Source organism: Triturus cristatus, chromosome 4_1, assembly GCF_964204655.1.
Source record: "Triturus cristatus chromosome 4_1, aTriCri1.1, whole genome shotgun sequence".
Lineage (NCBI taxonomy): Eukaryota > Metazoa > Chordata > Amphibia > Caudata > Salamandridae > Triturus > Triturus cristatus.
The window spans coordinates 1,013,008,481-1,013,034,173 of NC_140585.1; the positions used below are offsets into that span (position 1 = coordinate 1,013,008,481).

Below are 25,693 nucleotides of genomic sequence, written 5' to 3' on the forward strand. Positions count from 1 at the left end.
TAAGGGTATACATTATACATTTCTGATGCCACATCTCTGGGATATGTAGGGGACATTCTGGGGATGACTATTATGCAAAAACATTGTAGGGTATTAATTTTTAAGTGCCCTAAACATCAAAGTCGAAATTGAGTAAAATTCACTATTTAAATGAGGTTTCTCCAGTCAGAGCAGCTTTTAAACTGCCTTAGGCTACAGTAAATGCATATATGTAAGCATAGAATGAATAGCTGACATCTATACTGCTAGACAAGCACTCGGCACACTGCTTACAAATATCAATATGTACAAAAACAGGTAGAAGTTATTAAGCTTACCTCTGAATTGCTGGTACACAGGACTGGAGTGGGTTTTGCTGTTGCTCTTTCCGTTTCCAGGGTCATTTTGAAATGGGACACCCCCATGAAAACCTTGCATGCACGATGGGACAGCTGCATAGGTTAAAGGCCGAAGTTCTACATTTAGAAGCCTGCAGGGCAGCGCAACATGAGCTTTGACATTTCGACATTTGAAAGATGAAATGGCAGGGCCGGGACAGAAAGAGGTTTTGCTTACTTTTTTTTGCAAAAGCAAGTTTTTGTTCACTCACATGAATAGATTGCATAATATTAATGGTATATGTCAGCTTTTATTAGGACAATGGCTCTGCCATATATGTAGTACTAATGCTTTTAGGGCTGAATTAAGGAAGCAATGGGATTTAGTTTGAATTCATGTGCCCTCGTGTTACACTTGTACATTTGCTAAAGGAATATGTTCTTTAGCTAGCTGAATGTGCTATTTAGCTCTTCAGAGTTTGTTTATGCCCAGTTGCTACAAATTGGGGTTGATAGTGTTGACAGAATGAACCCTGTTCCAGGTTTCCTACTGTCAAAAATGGGGGAGGAGGCTAGCTCCTCTACAAATTAAGGGTAGGCACATTTATGTGTTCTCTCTTTTTTTTAATTTCTTTTGAGCCTGTCTAAACTGTCTGTGAAATAGCCATGAGACATTTAATTGGCTATTCAGTAATACTGTTTTAAACACTATTAGCATTAATAAAATGAATAAATAAATTTGCTATGTTACTGCCCATCCTGTCTGATGAAATTATGAAAGGATGAGTAGTCTAGATTGTGGTTTCCTTATTTGATCTTTAAGGGGAACTAGCTGTGGGTAGTTTTTGTTCTAAAATTCTCAGGTGATAACACCATTATTGTTTGTTATTCTCATGCTACATACAGTTTTGCAAGGGCATTGCTAGTTTTTATTAGTTAGTCTGTGTAAATAAACTGACAGTCCTTACTAGAGCTGATGTTGCATAGTTTGGATTGTAAAAAATAGAATGCAGGGAAGATGCCTATGTGATCCTTAGCAAACATTTTTGAGGAAAATATTGTTTTATAGGAGTCTGTGTGTCACAAGATGTTCTGCTGGAGAAAATGTACCCATTATGTTGAAGTTTTTTAGTTCTTTATGTCATAGGAATCCTTGTTAAATTAGCAGTTTAGATTTTCCTGTTGCTCCTATAACATGAGAGCATGGTCCTAAGCATACAATGTAGGTGCTTTTATTAAGAGAAATCATTTTAGAAGTGTCTGCAGTCCTGTACAAGTAATGCAAAGTCTATGAGTAAAAGTGTATACCATTTCCTTTTTTCTTGAGGGTCTTTAGATGATTAAGATAGGAATATACAGATGTAAGGATTTGGAGTATGTCTGTATTGTTTTTCTCTTCTCCTCAGAATTTAGTAAATGAACACAGACTTCCTTGGCTGCTTGGGATTGGGTGACGTATTACTCTTGTCAGTTCACCAAAGAGTTCCTTTTATACTTGCCAATAGGTCCAGGCTGTTGTTTCTTTTACTCTCACATAGATGAAAGTGGTTTTTGGGTGCCTTGCTAATATATGGGGTGTCCCTAGACTAGGAAGTATTCTGAGACTATCCTCTCTGTTGATAGATTATTTCTGTGCCTTGTCTAAAGACCTTTTGTTCTGTCCACCAATAGATATTTGCTGCCTTACAACCATTGCCAGTGGGACGCGGACATCAGATCCAGCTTGGAGAGTCAGCACCAGTCCAGCTTGAAGTCAAAGTGAAGGTAACCAGCACAGGCATTGCTGGCAACCAGGACCTCAGTGAAGGTAGAAGGCCGGAAGCACTGGGATGTGAAGTGTGTACCCCTGCCACTGTCTTGGGCGAAAGACGGGGTCACAAATCAGAAAGGAGAAATCGTGGATCAAGTTTTTGATGCCCAGCTGAGAGTCACAAACCGACCAGATCAGCAAGAAAGTTTTTGCTTGAGGTAACCCCCTTTGAAACAAGGGTTGCTTCAAAGATCCTAGCGTCAGGCCTCTGAAACCTGGTCCCAAAGTGGCTGTAAAGTTTTCACCTTTGTTGGTCAAGAGATACCTGGGCACACTGAATGCAATCTATGGCCCCAACGAAAGAGCAGTGTGCCAGCAGAGCAATACAGGAGTTAGGGAAGGACTTGAGTCCAGGGTACAGGTGCTGTGTCTCTGGTGCCTGTTAGATTGAAATGAAGACAACTGGTGCACTGCCTGAGACACTGGTCAGGATCGCTGAGAGCATTTGCCCTGGTGGGTGATTGCCCTATCCTGAAAGAAGAAACTTTTCCCTTGAAACTAGGCCATGATTCCTGAGTTGCGACTTGTGCAGCTCCACCGTGGGAACAACAAAAGCCTGCCTGTGAGGCTCAAACGGACACAGGGAGAAGACTCCCCTCTGGTTGGTTGTACAGTGACTTTAATTTCCCAAGGACTTCCTTTTTTTTGTGTGTTGAAAATGTACCCCATTGGTCGTCCCATTTTTGAGGAGGAGCAACCCTTTGCAGCTCTTCGTCCTAATTCTCATGGTCCTGTGTGGTCCTCCTGGTCCCCTGGATCCAGGATCATTTTTGTAATAATATGTCTGACTGCTTTAATGTTTGTATTGGGAATAATGTTTATTCTATGAGAGAAAAGTTCATCTGAGCAGTTGAAAAATATTACATTTCCTTAATAATGATTAATACTCTAGCCCTCATAAAGGAAACACTTGAAAAGTCTAGTGAAAATGTTTTTATTACATATGTACTGTTGACTACTTTGATATTGAAATTGATGGTCACTGAAATGCATAGGAGCCTTAAAAATGTTTTTACTGGATGGTTCTAGGATTTGCTTAGGACTAGAAAGCTAATAGTTCTGTTTCTGATAATAGTAATTACTCTCTCCTGCTATCTGTATGACAGAATGCTCTGTTCCCTTTGTACTCCTGCTTATACCTTATACATACCAGTTTAACAATATTTAGAATGAGAAATGCCCACCTAGCAATGAATTAGGATATTGATAAATTTATGGGAAGAAAAAAAATTTGAAAAAAAATTGGGAAAAAAATTAATGTGCATATTTTTTGTTTTCCTACTGGATTATGGGAGATGTCTTCAGCTAATGCTAAAAGGGTCGTCTGTTGTAAATTGGCTGCGATTGGATTAGCATTAGCGGAATCCATCTGGTATTTAGAGGATATCTTGTCAATTTTGTGGAAGCCATTTTGTATTTCTGGCAGCCATTTTGTCTGCCATGTGCTCACCAATAGCTGTTTCCTTCTTCACTGTTGTTTACCCTTGTGCTCTGTTTAAAGGACTGGCTATAGTTAGACTCTGCTACTCTGCACATGCGCAGAAGAATCTAACTGTTCATACATCTGTTTTTAGTCTGTAGCTGTCAGGTTGTTTCTATCAGAGTCAGCAACTGCTAGCTCCTCCTTTACTGTTGACTGTGCATTTCTGTATGACCATCTATGTATGTAATTCTCCTATGTGTGCTTGTACCGCCCTCTTTTTTGAGCCCCTGTGTGGGTATAAAAGACCCATGGTTCTTCTACTCTGTGTGCTACTTCACTCAGTACCAAAGGGTGCTGTTTGAATGTAGTTCCACCTCATGAGGTTTTATTAAACTTTGTATTTTCTATTCCAGTTTCTGTGCCAACTTCTTCCTATTGGTCTGAGGACTCTGTGCAGAGAAGGGCGAACCCCTTGCACTGGTAGGCCTAGCTGAGGTCACCATCAACAGGTGCATGTGGAAATGAATCATCAGAAGGAGATAGAAGAAGCGGAGAAAGAACATTGGCTGTGGCCACTTCCTTGGCTACTGCAACATCTTCAACTCCTTCTGCAACATCAGGACTTCCACCACGACCCACTGCATCTGTCCCTCCAGTAGCACCATATGCTTCTTCTCCATCTGCTCCTCCACAAACACCGAGTGCATCTGTCACTCGACCAGTACCTGCTACTGGTACCGAGGTGCCAATCCATCTTTTGATGCAAACCGTCAATTTGTATAGCAGTATGGCAGTACTCCGACATACTGCCTCCTCTGCCAGACTGTTCCTGTTGTGAGCGAGAGGAATATGATCATCATCAGGAGCTGGTCTTGGGTCAGCTCTGTCCTCCCCATCACCTTTAGATTATTTTTCAATGTATCATCCTCCTGTTGAGACTATTGATTGTTTTGTTTGGTCATGTTGACCTTGTGGGGGAAAAAAACTTCCAGAAAAAATCATGAAAAAAGAAGAAAAAAATATTTTTGGAACTTACCAAACATCTCAAAAGATAAAAAGCTTGTACCAATACTAAACATATTTTTCTCGTATCAGAAATACATTTTAATAAATGTAGAGATACAAGGTAACTGTAAGGTAGCTTAAACATTTGCCTTACGGGTGGTTCATAGTAGATGGTAAGTTAATAATAAATGACTAGAATGATATCTGATTATATTTTGAGAGTAGTGGAGTGGTATGGAGTGGAGTGTTGGTAGAGTTGATTGTCATCAAGTGGAATGTCTTAGAGTGGAAGAGTGGAGTAGAGAGTTGTAGAAAGGAGTGTCATTGAGTGGAGTGTTGTAGAGTTTGGTATCATAGAGTAGAGCGGTATGGAGTGGAGTAGAGTGTTGTAGCGTGGAATGTCATAGGCTGAAATACAGTGTTGTAGAGTGTGGTACGGTGGCGTGGCATAGAGTGTCGTAGAGTGGCATAGAGAGGAGTGGCCTAAAGTAGAGTGGTTGAATAGAGTGGAGTAATATGTCATAGAGTGGAGTAAAGTGGCATGAAGTGGCGTAGAGTGTTGTAGAGTGGAATAGAGTGTCGTACAGTAGCACAGAGTGGAGTAGAGTGTTGTAGAGTGGAATGGCATAGAGTGCAGTTGAGTGTCATAGAGTGGAGCGGCGTAGTGTCGTAGAGTGGAGTGGCATAAAGTAGAGTGTCATAAAGTGTTATGTCTTAGTGTGTCATCGTGTAGTGTGCAGAGTGGTGTGGAATAAAGTGTAGTGGCATGCTGTAGAGTAGACTGGAGTGGCGTATATAGAGTAGTGTGTCATAGAGAGTCCAAGAGTGGAAGGGCATAGAGTGGAGTGGCATAGAGTGGAGTGGAGTGGAGTGGCATGTCGTAGAGTGGAGTGGAGTTTCATAGAGTGGAGTGTCGTAGAGTGGACTAGTTTGACATAGAGAGGAGTGGCATATAGTAGAGTGGAGTGCAGTGGTTTGTCGTAGAGTGGGGTAGAGTGAAGCAGACTGGGGTAGAGTGGAGGGGCATAGAGTGGAGTAGAGTAGAGTGGCATGTCACTCAGCAAAGTGGCGTGTCACAGAGTGGCTTGTAGTAGAGTATATTAGAGTGGATAGGCATTGAGTGGAGGGGTGTAGAGTGGAGTGACGTGCCGTAAAGTAGAGTGCCATGTCGTAGAGTGTCATGGAGTATAGGGGCATTGATTGGATGGGCATAGAGTGGAGTAGAGTGGAGATGCAGAGTGGAGTGGAGTTTTGTGAAGTGGAATGGCATAGAGTGCAGTAGAGTGAAGAAGCATAGAGTGGAGTGGTGTAGAGGTAAGTATCATGGAGTGATGTGTCATAAAGTTTGGTGGTGTAGAGTGTTGTGGCATAGAGTAGAATAGCATTGAGTGGACTGGCATAGACTGGAATGGCATAGACTGGAGTGGCGTAGACTGGAGTGGCATCAAGTAGAGTGGTATAAACAATATGGCTGCCTTCTCTTTTTGCAAGGGCTTTGATTAACCAATAATATTGTATTTTGTCATTGCCATGTACCACAGTATGCCGCAAAAATACCATATTATACAGCGGCTCAATATATCACTAGGTTTTTGTCCCTTTTTTCTTAAAAACCACTGAGACAATTCACATCAAATACCAAAAGGACCCTCTCCATACCATAATATATATTTCTGCCAAATTTCTTGTAAATCTGTTCCAATATTTTGTCACCACAACTGTTTTAAATGTTTTTGGAAAATGGATTGGTGAAAAAACGTGTTTTGGGACCCACCTTTTATCTTTGCACTCCCTTAACTAATCACCACAAAACTTTGCATCATTAGACAATGTAGAAAAAAGAATATGTCTGCTAAGTTTGGTGGAGAGTGATCAAACAGTGACAAGGTTATTAGCAAGCAAAAAATCTAAGGAATTCCTATCTCTCGGAATCCTAACTATAACTACAGAGTGGATACCGCTAATGTAGTGTGTCTAGCAAGAAGACCCTTTCCTGCTGAAAAAGGAGGAAGAATAGGTGGGGCAGAGAATTCAAGAGGAGGAACGCAGATGTGAGTTATAGTAATTTTAGGTAAGGTGTCAATTATACCTTTAGGAATAAGTATAAAGTTTATAACATAAGTTTAACGTTTGAATTTTTAAGACTTGTGTTGTTTAAGTTAGTTTTATATAGAAATAAAACAAAAACTCCAAACTATAACTAAACATTTTATTTTCACTGATTTCATTGCTTGAAATAATATGGAATGATTAGGGCACCTGCCGGCCTCGATGCCCTTGAGGAGGCATGATATGAAATTGCTATGAAATTGCCATTAATTTGCATTATTTTGCAGTAATTTATTGATATTATGTTTTGTATGTTTGCCCAGGCTCTAGCAAGCAAAGAGTCTTTGTACCGTTGGACTACGAGTCTGTTTTCTAATGCACTGGAGTTGTAGTCATATCATGTGACGTGTCACGAGCACAGGAAACTATGTAAATAAGGCACTCGAGTTCAGTTGAATTGTTGGTGATCAAGCCTGCTTGACAGGCGAAACGCGTACAAATCGGCTGATTGAATAAAACGTTATCGAGCCCAGACACGGCGTCGTCATCCTTGGCTGTTGGCAGAGGACTGGTGTATAGTTTGCGGACTTTGCTGGAGTAGTTCGCTTAAGACGACGCACCCTCTGGTTTGGCGTGCGGCGGCAGTTACTCGAGTGAGGAGGAGCAATATATATATATATATATATATATATATATATATATATAGTGTAAATCACACAAATATATATATTTATATATATATATATGTGTGCCTCAAATAAATATTATTTTTTTACCTATATTACTACACTATAGTCTTATGCCTATATACATATATATTAATATACAAAGGTAGTTTTCCTCTCAATTAAGCAGAAATAAGGGACGCAGGGGGGCTTCAAAGACTTTAAATCGTAGATTTGGGCATAACGCGTTTCAGCAAACTGCCTTCCTCAGATGCCACCATCTATGCACAGCCGCACTGTGAGATGTCATATATAGGCGCCTCCTTCCCCATTGGTGAAGCGCACACCTGACATCCATTACCAGCCTGCTGACATCGGAGGTTCATGTTGTAAAACTACTGGTCCCACAATGCAGCATAATAAAAGCAGAGTGTCCTGGCGAGTATAGATTTTCACATGCAGTTCAGTTAATATACATAAATATATCAAATTGTGTAGAGTGGTGTGGTGTGTCGTAGGGTGGAGTGGTGTGTTATAGAAAGGAAGAAAGCAAAACCAAAGGGGATGATGGACAGAGTTTTGAACATTGCAAGCACTCACCCCCAGTCAACTGATCTGGGTTTAATCCATCATCATTCTTTAGCTCACTTCGCCACCCCAGTTCAGACATGGCCATATGCAAATCAGTCTGACCCTGTGCCTCATGGGAACAGTCCAGCCCGAACTGCCAAGCCATGTCTTTCCTGGACCGGAAACAAGCATCCTGGGACCGGTTTCTGGCTAATCAGCCGTCATGAGCCAGGCTAGCTTGAATCCAGTGGCAAAGTGAGCAAGGGACCCACGTCTCGGCATACCCTGCCAACTTAGGGCGAACAGAGCAAAACCAAAGGGGATGATGGACGGAGTGTTGAACATTGCAAGCACTCACCCCCAGTCAACTGATCTGGGTTTAATCCATCATCATTCTTTAGCTCACGCCGCCATATTGATGGATTTAACCCAGATCTCTTGACTGGAGTGAATCTTCTGATTTGTTCTGCATTCCATCCATTAATTGTGTGTCTTTTGTGTTATAGAAAGGAGCAGCATAGAATGGAGTGGCATGATATGTTTAATAATATATTTATATATTATTTTCTCTTTTAAATGTACCTTAAACATATTTTATTACTTTATTTTAGTGTTTAATTCATATTAACTTTAGATTTTTCTGAAATTAATTTTAAAATGTGTTAGTTTTTTATTTCTAAATTGATAAATATTAACTTTCGCTTAATTTAAGTTAATTTTAACAATGACATTTCTTAAACTGATCTCTTATTCATATTTATGACCAAAAATATGTACATATAAGTATATATGTTTAGATACATTTAAAAATGTACTTATTCACTAACCTGAGATGTAAAAGACTCCTAATGTAAAGTCATCAAATCTCACCATGCAGTTTAATGGCTCCTGATGTAAAAACCGTTATTTAATGGCTCACTGTGTAGTAATAGTAGTACACCAAGGCTGTATCTGAGACAATGGGGCTGTTCTTGGTACAACGTAGGGAAAACAAGGTTTCCCCTGGGGATATAGGCAACAGCTAGATACAAAGCATGTCAGGTTGCAACCCTTGTATGTTTCTCAGCATATTACAATGTAGCTAGCATTTGATGGTTCGATATCTGCAGATGACCTGCAACTGAGCATATGAGATTGTATTGCAGCACATGGTGGCTGCATCGGATGACAAAAGACATACTATGGTACTCCTTGAGCATATGATAGTTTAACCTAGAAAATGTTTGCTTTACGTTCCAAATGTAATGTGTAACTGGTATGTATTGCCTGTGCTTGGGCATGGAAGATACTGCACTGTACCTGAGTATCTGAAAGAGTGCCTGGCAGATGATGGCTTTAAAGGTGGGCACATGATGCACCTGGATGGCTATACTCAAGCATATGAGGTTTCCTTAGAAATGCATACTGGGATTACATAGCTGTACCTGGGATATACAGTCTGTATCTGAACTATGACTGCTTAGCAGAATATATGAGGTAGTAACTAGTTATGTAAGGCTTTATGTGGGCCTTTAAGGGAGAACGTGAGGTACTTTTGTTCTGTGCAATGTCTAAAGGCAAGTTGGGCCTGTTTGCTGTTCATGCAGGAAAGTAGATGCTGACATTGCTACTGATATTCTGAAAAGTCTTGCCCAGTGCAGGTTTTGATGCTGTCCCAAATAGACATGTTTTTCATCCATAGCAGTGTAATAAACAAAGGGCCATGGCTATGCAGCTGGGGTTTTGCTGAACAGAATTTCTTAAAGCTAGGGGTACAAGACAGCTTGATATTATTCCCTGGATGATTGCATAAGTTGGATTGGCCACTGTTGTGTTTTTAGTTACGTGTAAGGAGGGATGGGGCATTTTCTGTATAATAAGACAACACATTTCCAATGTTCCTTTGGAGTACAATGTGTGTTTTGAGTTTGTTGAATATTATGGGGAACTTTTGAAAGACACGTTCCAGTGTTTCTGTTACAGAATAATGTTTTCCTACATCTATATTGTTGTTGTGTATTATACCATATATGTCAGTGTTCTGTTCTGGATGAATGGAGTGTTCTCCTTGATATCTGGTGCCTTTCTGAAATACAGGGGACAGAAGATCCAATGCACCTATGTTCTTTGTGTGGAGGAGCGGCATCATAATTTTACACCTAGTTCCTCATCTGCTATCATCTACCTAGAAACAGTGAGTTGGGCAAACATTATAGCTAGTTCTGCGTTGCACATCTTATTAACTGCTGTCTGTCTGTCTGGCTTTGTATACATAGAGGAGAGCACATGAGCCACAGTATACATTTTAATACAGATTCTTGAGAAACTAGGAATGGAGGCATACTGGACATTCCTCACGTTGTGAGATTACAAGATGGTTGACTGAGCCCTGAGAATCCCATAATAAATTCCACCCCAGAAAAGTAAACTACAACAAAAACACATAAAAATTATTGAATCAGAAACTGCTGAACCCTTCAAGCAACTACTTAGTAAGAACAGAGTGTCACAATTCAGTATTACTAAAGAGTCCCCAACAGATTAACTTGAGAGACTCGAGGCTGGAATGAATGCAGCAGCTTGGCAGCTGGCCGCCAACACTAAAGGAAGAGCTTAGATGATATCACCCATCAGGAATATACAATATATGCTTAGATACTTTCCTGTTCAACCTGCACAGAGATTGTAAATGTGCCAACTTAACAGAAAACATATATGATTGGATCTTCCCCTCTGAAGTGGCACCTCTGTGTAAAAAACATTTTACATAGAAAATGTAGGAGCAGTAACCCAGTACAGTGGATATTGATCCTTTAGGGTGAAAAACCATTGATCATGTGATCTCAGAATACAGCTGTAAAATTAGGAGACTGCACCTGGGGCTATTAGCAGGAATAACATTAAGATGGAAATCCCTTCGCATGGGACTAGTTAAAAGTCTCAATGGCGTAAGTCTTCTCAGCTTAATTGATATATCAACATCTTAAACTGACGCTGCATTATTAACAATTTTTAAGCCTTACATTTCATAATGGCAATATTTATGAAGTGCAATATGGCACTGAATAGGATGTATAACTGTAAGTCTGATGCAACTTTTATGACCTAACATACATTTGAATTGAAGGTTCCCTTTGTTGTTTTCTTCATAAATTACACTATGATTATACCAAAATAGCTAGCATACAAATCCCCTGCTGCAGGAGGGGTATTTAGGACAAAAGGGAAATAGGTTTTAGCAGAATTCTTAAGTGGTAGGTGGGTGTCAAAAAAACTTCGATCATGTATAAACTCATGATGAAAGAAGTGCCTAAAAATGGGATAGAAGTATTATTTGCATTAACAACAGTCAGTGTTTGTGGTTTTCCAGAGCAAGAATCCTGTCTTTCAAAGGTAATTCAAATCATTTTGATATAGGTGGAGGGGTCATATAGAGTTGATCCAGACACATCAATCTAATGTATGTTTTGTTTGAGAAAAATACTTCCACACTTAGGTTTTCTGGTAGACAGTGTAAATGACATTGGCCTGAACTGAAACTTTCACCCAGAACTTAAGAGGATGACTTGTAAAGAATGTAACATGATTGAATCCGAAAGGAACTCAGACCTATATGAAGGAGAAGGGTTCAAAAACATGTAAACAATGGAAATTGGATTAAAGACTGAGAATTTCAGCTTATACATGTTTGAGCTATTAATTAGTGTTGTTCAATTAAGTTGTCCACCCATAGTATTCACTTCATTTATATTCTAAAGCCTGGGAGCAATCACTAAAAGCTTTCTTTCTCTGTTGGTATGTAGACTATGGTAGCCAGAGAAGGGATGGATTACTAGATCTCAGATTTCACATGATTATATATTGATACATTTCTCCTCTCTAGTACACTGATGCTAGGAAAGGCAGGTATTTAGATGTCAAGCAGAGTATCAGAAAATTCACCCTTTTGGACCAAGGAAACCAATGTATAAAATTAGATTCATTCAGAAATATACTCAAACGTATTGCTCTTCAAAATCATTGCATTGGTACAATAAAGGTCAAATACGCCACTTGGCACTTTGGGTTCCTGCAAGTGAGGTGAAAAATCCATGGTATAGGACAATGAAAGCTGTTAAAGAAAAGCAGTTATGAGTATCAATATTCATACTTGGTAAGTGTGAGGAAATCAAAATTAAAAGACCGTGCTCCCGGCTCTGTCCCCTCGCAAACTTCCCTTTCTCATTCTGCTCTAAAACAATTCTATACAGCATCCATTTTAGAATTCACTTCAGCTTGCCCAGGGTCAGCCAGTCCACGTATCCCTTCAAACTGCAGCTGGTTTTCAGACAGTAACCTTCACGCATTTTTGTGGTTAAGCCGATTCTAAAAAAATGGGCCCACCATCTTCCTCTTTTCTAAGAAAAGCAAGTTTATCTCGTATCTCTTCAAGGCCGGCTGGCCAAGGGCCCACTGGGGCCTCGCAGAATGTCACGTAACTCAGTTCTCTCCAAGGTTGTCTGTTCATGACTCGCTCACCACATCCTTATCTTTCAGTCACACAAGCCCCCTCTCCCTCTGACAGCATCCACCCGAGTTGCTTTCTTGAAAAATGTGCTGATCTGTGTGTTTTTGCATATACGTCTTGAGCAATGCTAACTTGTAACGTTTTTTTCCTTTGACGCAACCAGGAGGGCCCCTTCCCATGAGTTGAAAGTGTACTGTGATATGTATAAAAACTGTACTCTGTGAATAAAGCCTCAGACCACTCCTGATCCTTTCATGGTGATGGAGTTTGCTCTCCATTAACCCGGGTTACTGAATAAAGGCCCATTTTAACTCTCACACCACGGACTCCTCAGTTCATTATTTCATTTATATTGATAATTTATAAAAAAAAAAAACAGACCTGGTAATTAATTAATTTACCACATTTAATGGCGCCCGAACAGGGACGCCCCCCCCTTCCCCACGCGCCGGAGATCTAGGTCCGGTCGTTGTCCCTTCCACACCCTCGACGGACTCTCACGTGCACAAGAGGCGGGGTATTCCTGCTGACTCCCTCGCGGCGAGGAGGAGACAGACTGAGACTGAACATCCACACAAGGCGGTGAGGAAGGCGGTGGAGCGTTCCAGCCCAGAGCCCGACCAGTGAACTTGTCGAGTCCGAGGTTTCCAGAGTCCCGTTATTCCTCATTCCACTGCGCAGCGCTCCAGTCCGATGACCAGGTCTTCAAGTTCTGCTTCTCGGTGAGTACTACTGGGAATGTATAAAGACGGGTTCTGTGATAGAACACGGTAAAGTTGCACTGGCTCCCCAGTGTATAAAGATATCAAGTATATTGTTTTTGTGATCCCATATTTACAAGGCTTAGGCAAGATATTTTAAAAATGCCTTTATTTTCCAAATTACAAGGATTAAGTACCAAGAAAAAGTTATTAGAACAGGCCGTTCCGGTCCCACCTAGAGACACACCTGGACATTTCATGTATACTAAACATGGTATTGAAGGGGTAATGTTTTTGGACCTGTGGTCAGATTATACAAAACATCTAGAGCCCAGACTTAGATGGCCCCCTACAGGTACGTGGGACATGGAATGTATTATGGCGGTAGAGAAACAGTTGTGGACAAAGAAAGTAAGGCCTTCACAAGCAAAAGCAATTGAATTGTGGCGCAAGGAAGCGCATAGGAGGGACCAGAAGGAACAGACGAAGGCTGAAAAAGGTAGGAAAATGTCAGAACAGGCTAAAGAAAAGAAATTACAGGAAGAGGGAGAGAGAGTTATTACTGAACAAAGAGAACGAGAAAAAAATGCACTTATTGAGGGAATTTATCCCGTTCTGCCTACTGAAACAACTGGAGAGGAGATGTCCATCCAAGAACATGTGGCGAAGGTAAAAATAACTCCTTCAGAGGATTTTGTGTCCTCTTACTTAATAGAAAGTCCCCCGCCTTACGTGGCTCAACCGCAAGCCCTGCAACGAATATCACCAGCACCGATGGGTGGCCAAGAGGCCACCGCTCCTCCCCTAGACGATGTTAAAGACGGGGCAGATGATAAAAGTGATATCCCGCCTTTGGAATGCCCTTATGATGAATGCCCCGGGGAGGGTAGAATGGCCATAATATCTCATAGATTGAGACAGGCCCTGGACACGCTCCAAAATCTTCCCAACAGCAAATCCCAATTGGACGCAGTTCACGATTTCGTCCGAACGGGTAAAAATGAACAGGCCTTGTTAACAATGATAACAGGTAGAAAGGTCGCGACCAAACAGGCCATGTTACAGTTCACAGTGACCTGTTTCTTAAGGATATTGGACTGCAGTAATCGCGAGGCGCCCAACCATTTGTTGGACCTAAGTAACTCACTTGAACGGTCCAAGTTCACTAAACACGAACAGATAGAAAAATTACTAGTACAATTGATATCGGGCATCCATGCCATCCATCAGGATTGGGACAGACAGGAAAACATCTTGGAAGAGACAAGTGGTGAGGAAGAAAATGGAGGGAGAACTCCTGTTATGGGACTAGCCCGTAGCCATCGCCGTCCCGGATTCCCTCCCCTTCCCCCTCATATCTCAACTGAGTACAAAAATACTAGAACGGATACCGCTTCCACTAAGCTGTTACAGTGCACTGTCCAGTCGTTGGAGCACTGGCTCGAGGACGACCCGCCTTTCACCCCACATGAAAAAGAAATAGCCCGATCAGCCACTGATTGGATTGCCCAGCACCAACTTTATGACCCTGATATGGTAGGACAGATCTTCCTCTCCCTCCCCCTGTCTGATCAAAGAATAGCAGGTATGTTCATGTTACAACATTTGGCAACACTATATGAAAAAACTTGTCCCCCACCTAAGAAAATATATCATTTACTGCGTGACTGCGCAGACGGGTTTTGGTCCACAAGGGATGAAGAATTCATTACTAAAGTTCTGGATCTAAGGCAACGTTATGTACAGTTCGAAACTGAAATGTCCGGTATAGGTACCTATGACAAGGGACAAATTCCCCTAAGAGAGGTACACCCAAGGCTGCGTAATGACGGTGAGTATGAGCGGGTGCATGTATACACCCCTCTTACCAAGTTAGAGATATTAGAAATTAAAAAGATAGTCCCACCACACGAAAAAGACCCTGCAGGATTCCATAAAGAAATAAGGGACATTCTGAGTCTAGGGAATTATACTTTTAAGGATATAAAGATATTACTGAAGGTTCTCCTTCCTGAGGGGATATACGAAAAGTTGATGGAAAAAGATTGGAACTTAGATGGGGGAGCAGTTATAAATTGGACGGCGCTGAGAAAGAGGAACAGGCCCGCAAACCAGGGGATGGGTTGGGAGAATTAATACGTGCATTCCCCGATGCCCTTATGCAAGTATTACCTAAATTGCTAACAACAAAGAAAGAGGATTAAGACGCGATATCAGCGTGTAAACAAAAGTTAGATGAAGAAATAGGAGATTATTTTGTAAGATTACAGAAATGTTTCGCCATTAATAGCGGCCTCTCCTCAGGCAGTGATGGTTACCAACGTCTCTTCGTAGCAAAATTGGTAGAAAATGCCCTTCCCCCAATAAAGAACAGACTTCAGAAAGTTGAGAGTACTTGGCAAGCAAATAATTCCCAACAGATGCTACAAATGCTACAGTATCACCACAATAGAATTAAGGAGGAAGAGGAACAAGATAAAAGGCGCGTGAAGGACACCAAAATGAAAGCCTTGGTAGCCCAGACAACAACTGTATCACGTGCGGGGAAAAATAGCAAATCCACTGAAAAAGGGTCATGTAATTATTGCAAAAAACCTGGTCACTTTGTCAGGGAGTGTCCCGTATTAAAACACAATATAGCAACAGGAACAGGAAAAACACAAGCCCGTCCTTATGCCCCACAGAACACTGAGACCGCAGCCCCTGCGGCGCAGGCCAGACCCCCCTACTAACGCCCCCGCACAAACTCAAATGTACCAGCGCAATGATGAAATATACCCCGAATATCCTGAATACTCGTGAAAGGGCCTAGAGAGAGACAAAGACTTGCCCCTGCTTCCTGTCACGGTGGACCAACGTGGCCCCTATGTACAAGCACACATTCTGGGGCAAGACAGAAAATTCCTCCTTGACACAGGGGCCAGTAGGACAACAATAAACCATGATGAGGTCCCAGGGATACCTCTCTCCGGCTCACATAGTATTTCCTTGGGTTTTTCGGGAAAAACAGTAATAAATAAGGTCTCACAAAATGTTTCCATAGGAGTAGGTCCCCTAACACGTACTACAGATCTAGTGTTAACAAAGACCTGCCCCGAAAATCTATTAGGCATTAAGACACTGAAAGAACTGGGTGCCGTGATATGTTGCTCCCCAGAAGGTGTCAGGTTATACCTGCGAGATTTCAAGGGCCATTTCCTGGAAAAGGAACTGGATGCCAGACTTAAAGTAATTCCGCCAACGTTGTGGGCAACTAGCCCCACAGACGTAGGCTGTATGGACATCACACCTCACAAAATTACACTAAAGGAAGGTGTGGTTTTGCCACAAATCAGACAGTATAAAATACCACCTCAGGCTGAGCGAGCATTACTGCAAATAATAAATGACTTGATTGAACACAAGGTAGTAATAGAGACAGATTCCAATACTTGCAACTCGCCTGTTCTTCCAGTTCTTAAACGAACAGACCCAACTGCCAAACCTGTATATCGTTTGGTAGTGGACCTGCGAGAATTAAACAAATGTGTTGTGCCACAATACCCTGTGGTACCTGACATAACATCACTTTTGACAGCAATAGACCCCAAAGCTGTTTTTTTCACTGTCATAGATCTGAAAAATGCTTTCTTCAGTATTCCCATTCACGAGGATAGCCAATATCTTTTTGGATTCTCGTTAAATGGGCGGAGCTTCAGATTTACGAGAGCTCCACAGGGCTTTACAGAAAGTCCCAGTATCTATAGTCAAGCCCTGAAGAGGCAGCTGGACAGCATCCAGATGCCTGAAAATACCACGCTCATCCAATATGTTGACGACATCCTGGTTACAGGCCAGTCAGAAACAGAGTACGAGAAAGCCTCCTTCCAGGTTTTACTGTTTCTTGCAGACAAGGGACACAAAGTATCTCCCTCTAAATTACAGTTCTGCGCACAGCAAGTGGCCTACCTTGGGCACTTGCTGTCCAAGAATGGTAGACAACTTACACAGGAACGAATACAGTTAATTGCCACTATTCCACGTCCAACAACACAGAAAGAAGTACGTGCCTTCATTGGCTTAACATCATATTGTAGGCAGTGGATTCCTCAGTATGCTCATTTGGCCAAACCTTTGATACAACTGACCACTTTGGAGGCCGGTTTATCGGCATCTTTGCCATGGACAACTGAGCATACAGAGGCCTTTGAGCAACTAAAGCAAGCACTGTGCCAGGCCCCAGTCCTGGCCACTCCAGATTACACCAAATCCTTCACACTATTTGTAACAGAACGAGGTGGTACAGCACTGTCAGTGCTCACACAGGACCAAGCAGGAAGGAATAGGCCCTGTGCCTACTTTTCAAGCACATTAGACCCAGTAGCACAGGCCCTACCTGCCTGCATGAAATCAATTAATTTACCACAAGTGGATGTGTGAAAGGACATTTATGTCTTCTAAAAGTGATCCCTATATGGAAGTTGCTTATAAAATTAGCTCTAGGTGGTGCCTAAATCCACTCAGAATTAAAAGGTTCTCAGATATGGATACGGTAGGGGATGCAATTATTAAAGAACCTATATCCACAGTCTTTTAAACAGTCAAGAATATTACAATTTGAACAAAGGAACTTTATTGAATCCAAGCAAAAGTGGGGGTATCAATATCACATGCCCACTGTTCACAGTGCTGGGAGCTTTGGTTAACAACATGTCTCCCAAAATATGTCAAGCATGCGTGTTTTGACTGCAGAAATAGCAATGGTGGCTGAAACTGCCCTTTATGTTCTACAGTGTAATAAACCTACTTGAAAATATCTAGATATCTCACAAAACTCTGCCCCTCAATGATCTTCCTCCATACTTGGAGTTTCTTTCAAAAAATCTTGTAGCGATGAAGAGCATTCACAATTGTGATATGTAAGCATGCTTAAAACTGACGGGGGATTTTGCATTCATATGTTTCTTAAGTGCAGAGAAAAATCAAAGGTAAAAAATGGCAGGGATTCTCAATAATGTTTGGTCAACAAAACAAATGCTTATCCTTAGACAAATGTCATCCTACCATTATATCATGAACATTATCTGACGGTAGAAGAGCCTCTGGTAATTCTTGTTCCTCTTCCATAAAGTCGCCATTTTCTTTAAAAATAAAAAAGGATCATATTAGGGTTTTAATAAAAATAATTGTGCTTCTATTGTTTTGCAATATACTTTATTTTTACATTTCTAGTTCTGGTATTCTCTTTATTCTTGTCACACAATTCATATTTAAATCTCACATTAAATCTTAGTTTAGTACATTAAATTATGGAATAATTACATGATATATGCCAAGGGGCAAAATTCTAGAGCAATCTCTGAAAAGACCTTAGGCTAGAGAACAACTTCCTCCTCTTTAAACCTAACCTAAAACAGAAAGAGTAACACAATGTCTTCAGTTGTCTTCCTCTAACTCATCAAGATGAATTCTCCTGCAGCCTATCCCAGTTTACTTTTCTTATCCTTTTCTTGAATGGAATTCAGTCTTGCTCCAATATTTTCAAGTGATCATTGAATTTTCATTTAGTATCTTCTATATTATTACTGCGCTCTTCCTAAATATACAGCTTGTGTGTTAAATTGTTTGCTGTGCCTAGAAGCTGAGCACCTTGCATATGTTTGCACTTTACAAATAGTAAACCTAAACATACAGTATTGCTCAAACGTACAATCAAGGAAGTTTTAATTGCCATACAGAGCTGATTTAGGCTGTAGAATATCGACAAAAGTGGTCTAGCAAAGAGACCATTCATCAATAGTCCATTGGGGCAAAACATCAAAAGGAAGAAAACTAAATCAAAGAACAGGTCTGCGTTGCAAACAGATGCTCATCTTGTAGCGCTCATCATCAAATCCTTAACCAAAATGCCAAAATCTAAAACAAGACTGGCAGCTGCCACACAGGACACAGGAGGGAACAAGCAGAATTAGAACCATGGATGAGCCGAAACTAGAGTTAGTCATATGTAGCATCTGATAACTCCGATAGTCTCAGGAGTCATAAAGGCAGCAACAGGAACATGATTATACTCATCCAGTTTACTTTCTGCAGTTCACTTCCCTAAGGTCCTCCCCAGCATTCAGCAGCAATGAGGAGGATATTGTTGAGCTAAAGATCGGGCAAGGTGTATCAACTTAAGATGCCAAAGCGGTCAAAGGACATATGATGTGCTTTTCACTAACCCTAGCATTTTAGAGAACTGACATCCATAAGCTCATGTTTTAGACATGCAAATGTGAAGAGATGGAATGCAATTTGCTATACCTTGTGTGAGTTTCAAGACCATACACAGGCAAAACAAGAACTAGAGCATGATATAAAACAATATATTTTTTATTTTGTTTATTTATATTTAAACAGTCATTACATAGCCTAAATTAGGTCAATGCAAATAATTATTTTAAATAGTAGAAACAAAAATTAAACAGAATGGAGAAACTAAGAATGGCATTTTGCCCAGCAGCTTACAGATCATTCAATGACCAGAACAGGGTACTGTGACGAGTTGCAATGCAAAGTAGCATGAAATATGAAGTGGAAAACAACTGAATGACGAAAGAAAAAGATCAGAGGAATTAAGCTACTACACTATGGCAGAAGAGGTAATTTGAAAAGGGAAACAACTGTTACAACGCAGTCATTACAACGCACTACCTTTACAACGCAGTCATTAATATGCAACATCCTTTACATCGCATGCCATTACAACGCATGTCACTACAACGCATGTCATTACAACGCATGTCACTACACTGCATGCCATTACAACGCATTATGAGGTAGGTCTTCAGGGCTGCAATAAGAATAGAAAAATATATATATAATACAATCATTAAAACAGACGGACATACATATGTGTTTACAAGCATTAAAAACAATTTTTGTGTCTATTTTTTGTTTTAAGATCATTCCAGTTGTACAAAAATAGAATTGATATTTACAAAAAATACCCTAAGATTATATACATTTTACTTCATTCTTATACACGTCTACCTACATTATATAAACACCAATTTTACAAAAATTTATAGTGAAATAATGAAAAAAGAGAACTCTGATCCACCAATAAAATATTTCAAAATTGCCTAATTGCAGTTTTTATGACTTCAAGACAATCTATCGCTTTTGAGTCTATTTAACCAAAGCTAAAACTCATGATGTGCAGGCCATCATCTTACCTCAAAGTGACAGCAAGTTAAATGCAGGCTTTAGATTGCAAAAAATGAAGAATGACGAATGAACAGTATATCCCACTTGATAATGGAACTATCCAGAGATCAGAAGATATTCTAAAAGAAATTGTGTGACAAGGAGACCAAATTAGAACAATCTGAACTGATTATTATGATGTTTAAGAAGTGGAAGGGAAACAAGGGATGAATATAATCATGTGTCTCACCAAATTGGTCGTAGAAGATCTAACTTAAGATAAAGAACCAGTAGTTGAAATTTTAAAATATTAGGATCCATTTGAATAATGATTGACAAAGATTCTTATTGAGAATCTGAAACAAGATGAAAAAATATTCGGTCACTTTTGATTAAAAGAGATAAAGATACATTACGTCCAAACAATATCTTCTAAGTGCATAACAGATTCCACAGTATTTGCCTTTATTTTCAAAAGGAGAATTTGAAAGGTTTCTAATTCAAGAAGACCCCAAAGAATTAACAATCTGCGATTGTGAACAATATGATGATCGAGAGAAAGTACTTTTGTTTATTGTGCTTACGAAGAACATAACAAACTCCACAGTATTGGCCTTTGTTCCCTCAGAAGATAATTTAGAAAGACTTCTAAATTGAGAGGACCTCAAAAATAACAATCTGCAACTTTGGAAGATATAATAATCAAGAGAGAGCGCTTATGTGTGTTTGTTAAGATTTGCAGTGATCTCACCTGTACTGTTCCTTCAATTCAATTCCTGAGGAAGATTGTCAAACGACATCAAAAGTAGATGCTCAGTCTATTGTCAACATACTATTGATTAAACACCTAATGGGGAATATGTGAATACATTAATGACTTAACACGAACCTTATTAATATTCTGCAATTTAATTGACATCATTTGTGTAATCATTCTAAACACGACCATTCAAAATTCAAAAATGTCAATTCCTTTAATAGAATGCAAATGACCGTTATGTTTTTTTAAAAAACAAAAAAGAAGGAGAGAAAGAAAGAATTGGTAAAATCAAAATTGGATATAATACAAGTAAAGTGAATTATTTTTTGGAGTTTCTATACCAGAGCATTCACCTACCTTCATACTTGGTATAAACATTAACTAAGTATACACACAACTAGATATATCTCCAAAGTCACAATCTCTTGTGACCACCAAATTCACAAGAACCCACTGATTCAACAAAGTTATCAATTCAATCCATTATCTAAAACACAAAGATGCATGTTACTGCATCTTGAGCCACCAATTAACCCCTATGTCAGAACCACGTGGTGGAAGTCAAAATAATGATTTCCATTACAAATACCTTTTTAAGCGTTCTCCGTTCGTGTCCCGATTCTCCGACCGTTTTCGCCCTACTATTCCGGTGTTTAAATACTTTGTTTGAGTAATCTAGATCAGGAACACCTGATCTGACGCATATTCGGTGACGTCGTAATTACGCGACGTCCGCACAAGCGCCAACCCGAGTGCGATAAACTATCACAAATCGTTCCGCCATTTTGAAATGGCCAAATTGTTGCGGTTTGCAGGGAGTGTGGGGATTATTCTGCGTAGGGTTGGTACATAAAAAAACATAACGGTCATTTGCATTCTATTAAAGGAATTGACATTTTTGAATTTTTTGAATTTTGAATGGTCGTGTTTAGAATGATTACACAAATGATGTCAATTAAATTGCAGAATATTAATAAGGTTCGTGTTAAGTCATTAATGTATTCACATATTCCCCATTAGGTGTTTAATCAATAGTATGTTGACAATAGACTGAGCATCTACTTTTGATGTCGTTTGACAATCTTCCTCAGGAATTGAATTGAAGGAACAGTACAGGTGAGATCACTGCAAATCTTAACAAACACACATAAGCGCTCTCTCTTGATTATTATATCTTCCAAAGTTGCAGATTGTTATTTTTGAGGTCCTCTCAATTTAGAAGTCTTTCTAAATTATCTTCTGAGGGAACAAAGGCCAATACTGTGGAGTTTGTTATGTTCTTCGTAAGCACAATAAACAAAAGTACTTTCTCTCGATCATCATATTGTTCACAATAGCAGATTGTTAATTCTTTGGGGTCTTCTTGAATTAGAAACCTTTCAAATTCTCCTTTTGAAAATAAAGGCAAATACTGTGGAATCTGTTATGCACTTAGAAGATATTGTTTGGACGTAATGTATCTTTATCTCTTTTAATCAAAAGTGACCGAATATTTTTTCATCTTGTTTCAGATTCTCAATAAGAATCTTTGTCAATCATTATTCAAATGGATCCTAATATTTTAAAATTTCAACTACTGGTTCTTTATCTTAAGTTAGATCTTCTACGACCAATTTGGTGAGACACATGATTATATTCATCCCTTGTTTCCCTTCCACTTCTTAAACATCATAATAATCAGTTCAGATTGTTCTAATTTGGTCTCCTTGTCACACAATTTCTTTTAGAATATCTTCTGATCTCTGGATAGTTCCATTATCAAGTGGGATATACTGTTCATTCGTCATTCTTCATTTTTTGCAATCTAAAGCCTGCATTTAACTTGCTGTCACTTTGAGGTAAGATGATGGCCTGCACATCATGAGTTTTAGCTTTGGTTAAATAGACTCAAAAGCGATAGATTGTCTTGAAGTCATAAAAACTGCAATTAGGCAATTTTGAAATATTTTATTGGTGGATCAGAGTTCTCTTTTTTCATTATTTCACTATAAATTTTTGTAAAATTGGTGTTTATATAATGTAGGTAGACGTGTATAAGAATGAAGTAAAATGTATATAATCTTAGGGTATTTTTTGTAAATATCAATTCTATTTTTGTACAACTGGAATGATCTTAAAACAAAAAATAGACACAAAAATTGTTTTTAATGCTTGTAAACACATATGTATGTCCGTCTGTTTTAATGATTGTATTATATATATATTTTTCTATTCTTATTGCAGCCCTGAAGAAGTTCCGTTAAGAAATTGTATCTTTAAGGAACGAAACGCGTTGGCTGTGGTTGTGTATCTATCTATCTGAAATAAATATTAAACAAAGAAAAATAGAAAACACTTTTGGACTTCTTTTCTATGTTCAGTGCACCTCCATTTAATGTTAATTGTTTGTCAGAATTTCCCTTCTGAGGCATCACTAGGTGAATGGTGCTGGAGATTTTGTGCACTAACAGCCAGATAAGGCAGCAGCATATTAGAAGTGAAGTGCTACCATTTAAGTCCGTCACCTTTGTTAGTTTTGATATTGTCATTTTCTGGACTGGCTTGCACTCACTGCTGCTCTATATAGATTTTGAATATGTCACGTTTTAATGACGGACGGGAGGAATTAGCGCAGGATCTTTTTGGCAAAAGTGCCACCCCAACATCTACTGTACCCACCACTACGGAGAAACAAGGATTACGAGCCCTATTTTTAAAATTAGAGCGTTTAAAAAAACAAGAACTGGCACGATGGTGGGACGGAGTTACACTCCAACAGTATATAGACAACAAGAAAGTCCCAAGAGGACTACGTATTCTAATTTTCCCCACATTCGAAGATCTGAGTGCGGATCTACTCAAAGAATGGGAAGTGAATTTGGAAAATGCATCATTAGTTATGATGCAAATTTTGATAAGGCATGCGATTGACAAAGGGGCAAAATTGCTATCGGAGATTCAAAAGGTAGAATCAGAGATTGAGACATTAGAGACCAAAGATTTAATTGAGAAGAATTATGAGATTCTAAAAAAGGTAATTCTGAGCCATCAACAGTATCTCAAAGATAAAAAAATGAGAAAAATTCGAAGAGATGATTGTGACTATAAGGAAGGGAGAATATACACCTTTGCGAAAAAGTATGACTCAATGCAGACATCTGACATTAAGAAAAGAGGAAGGGAAGAAGTTGAAGATACACGATCAATAAGCAGTACCTCAGTATCTTCACGAAGCAGTATGGCTTCAGGTAGTAATCAAGATGAGGCCCCTTTAGGGGAGGGTATCACACCATTCCAAAAAGAACTGGCCACACTTCGGATAAGCAGCAATCAGCGGAAAAAACAAATTCCAAGACGAGGAGAGGAGGGAGGAGAGGTAAGGGAAAAGGAAAAGGCAACAAAAGAAAGACAGCTAAAGCAGGAGAAAATGACACTGAGACCCAAGAAACCATGAGTGCAACCCAAGAAGGAAGTGACAATATCATAACTCCATCTGATGATACTTTAGAGAATGCAAAGTTGGAAATTATCAATTTGTCTGATAGATCTATTGATGTTGATGAACAAAGTCTGTTATGTAAAGGCCTTGGGTTTTGTCCCACACAGTCGGGAGACTTATCAGATGTACATGTTGACTTGTTCAAATTCACAAGAACATTGAAATTAAAAGAGTACTTCAAAGATCGAAATTGTGGTGTGTTTGTTGAGGGAAGAAGTACAGAACATATCACACATAGTATTGAGGACATCCGGAATATACAATGTCTCCTTTCTATTGAGGAAGGTGAAGATTTGGAGATGGAATCTCTCCTACATGATTTAGACATTGCAGAAAACGTCAATACAGACAGTGGGTTAAGACCAAAGTCCAAGTTTGTTCCTAATCAGGGATACCATCCAAACATCGATAAATTTCATAAAAAAGTAACGGAAGAGTTATATAAGCTAGAAAAATCTGAAAAATACTTGAAACACGAAAAACAAAATCTGACCAGAGGTGAAAGAGAGGCACTAAACAGGTTAGAGAATGACAGCTCTATAGTCATCAGGAAAGCCGATAAAGGCAATAATGTGGTAATGATGAATAAGGCGGACTATATGGGTGAAATAGACCGACAATTAAGCGATAAAATCTGCTATGAAGTACTGAAAGGTAACCCCATAATTGAACTTACCTCCCGAATAAATCTTATGTTGGGAGAATGGAAAGAAATATGTCTCCTAAACGACTTAGAGTACAGATTCTTGAAAGTGAACAATCCACGTTATCCATGCATCTATATACTTCCAAAAACACACAAAAAAGCTACATTTCCACCAGGAAGGCCAATAATATCGGGAGTAGGATCACCTACTGAGAAAATGTCCGAGTTTGTAGATCATAAACTACAAAAGTATATGTTTAACCTTCCGTCCTTTCTAAAAGATAGCAAGGATGTCTTGTCCAAACTGAAAGACTTTGCCTGGTCAGATGAACTCTTCTTTGTCACGTGGGACGTTGTTAGCCTCTATACATGCATTGAGCATAAATTCGGTCTTTTGGCAACACAGTCCTTCCTAGACAAAGACAAAGCTGATACTTTTGAACATAACAGGATGATTTTAAAGATGATGGAACTGATTCTTACAACGAATGTATTTCTCCATGATGGAAAATGGTATCGCCAACTTCGCGGTACAGCAATGGGCACTAAATTTGCTCCCTCATACGCATGCCTATTCATGGGATGGTATGAGGCTCTTCATGCATGGGGCAGA

The 25,693-nt window shown here is 39.6% G+C and overlaps 1 protein-coding gene across 1 annotated transcript in view; it reads right to left on the reverse strand.

Moving 5' to 3' along the window:
• The window catches only part of TTLL8 (tubulin tyrosine ligase like 8), a 478,385-nt gene that overhangs the window by 318,250 nt on the left and 134,442 nt on the right, over positions 1-25,693 (reverse strand). Inside the window, exon 7 of the mRNA XM_085651194.1 lies at positions 18,070-18,146. Within this exon, the coding sequence (XP_085507320.1) occupies positions 18,070-18,146 (77 nt within the window). The remainder of the gene's footprint in view (positions 1-18,069; positions 18,147-25,693) is intronic.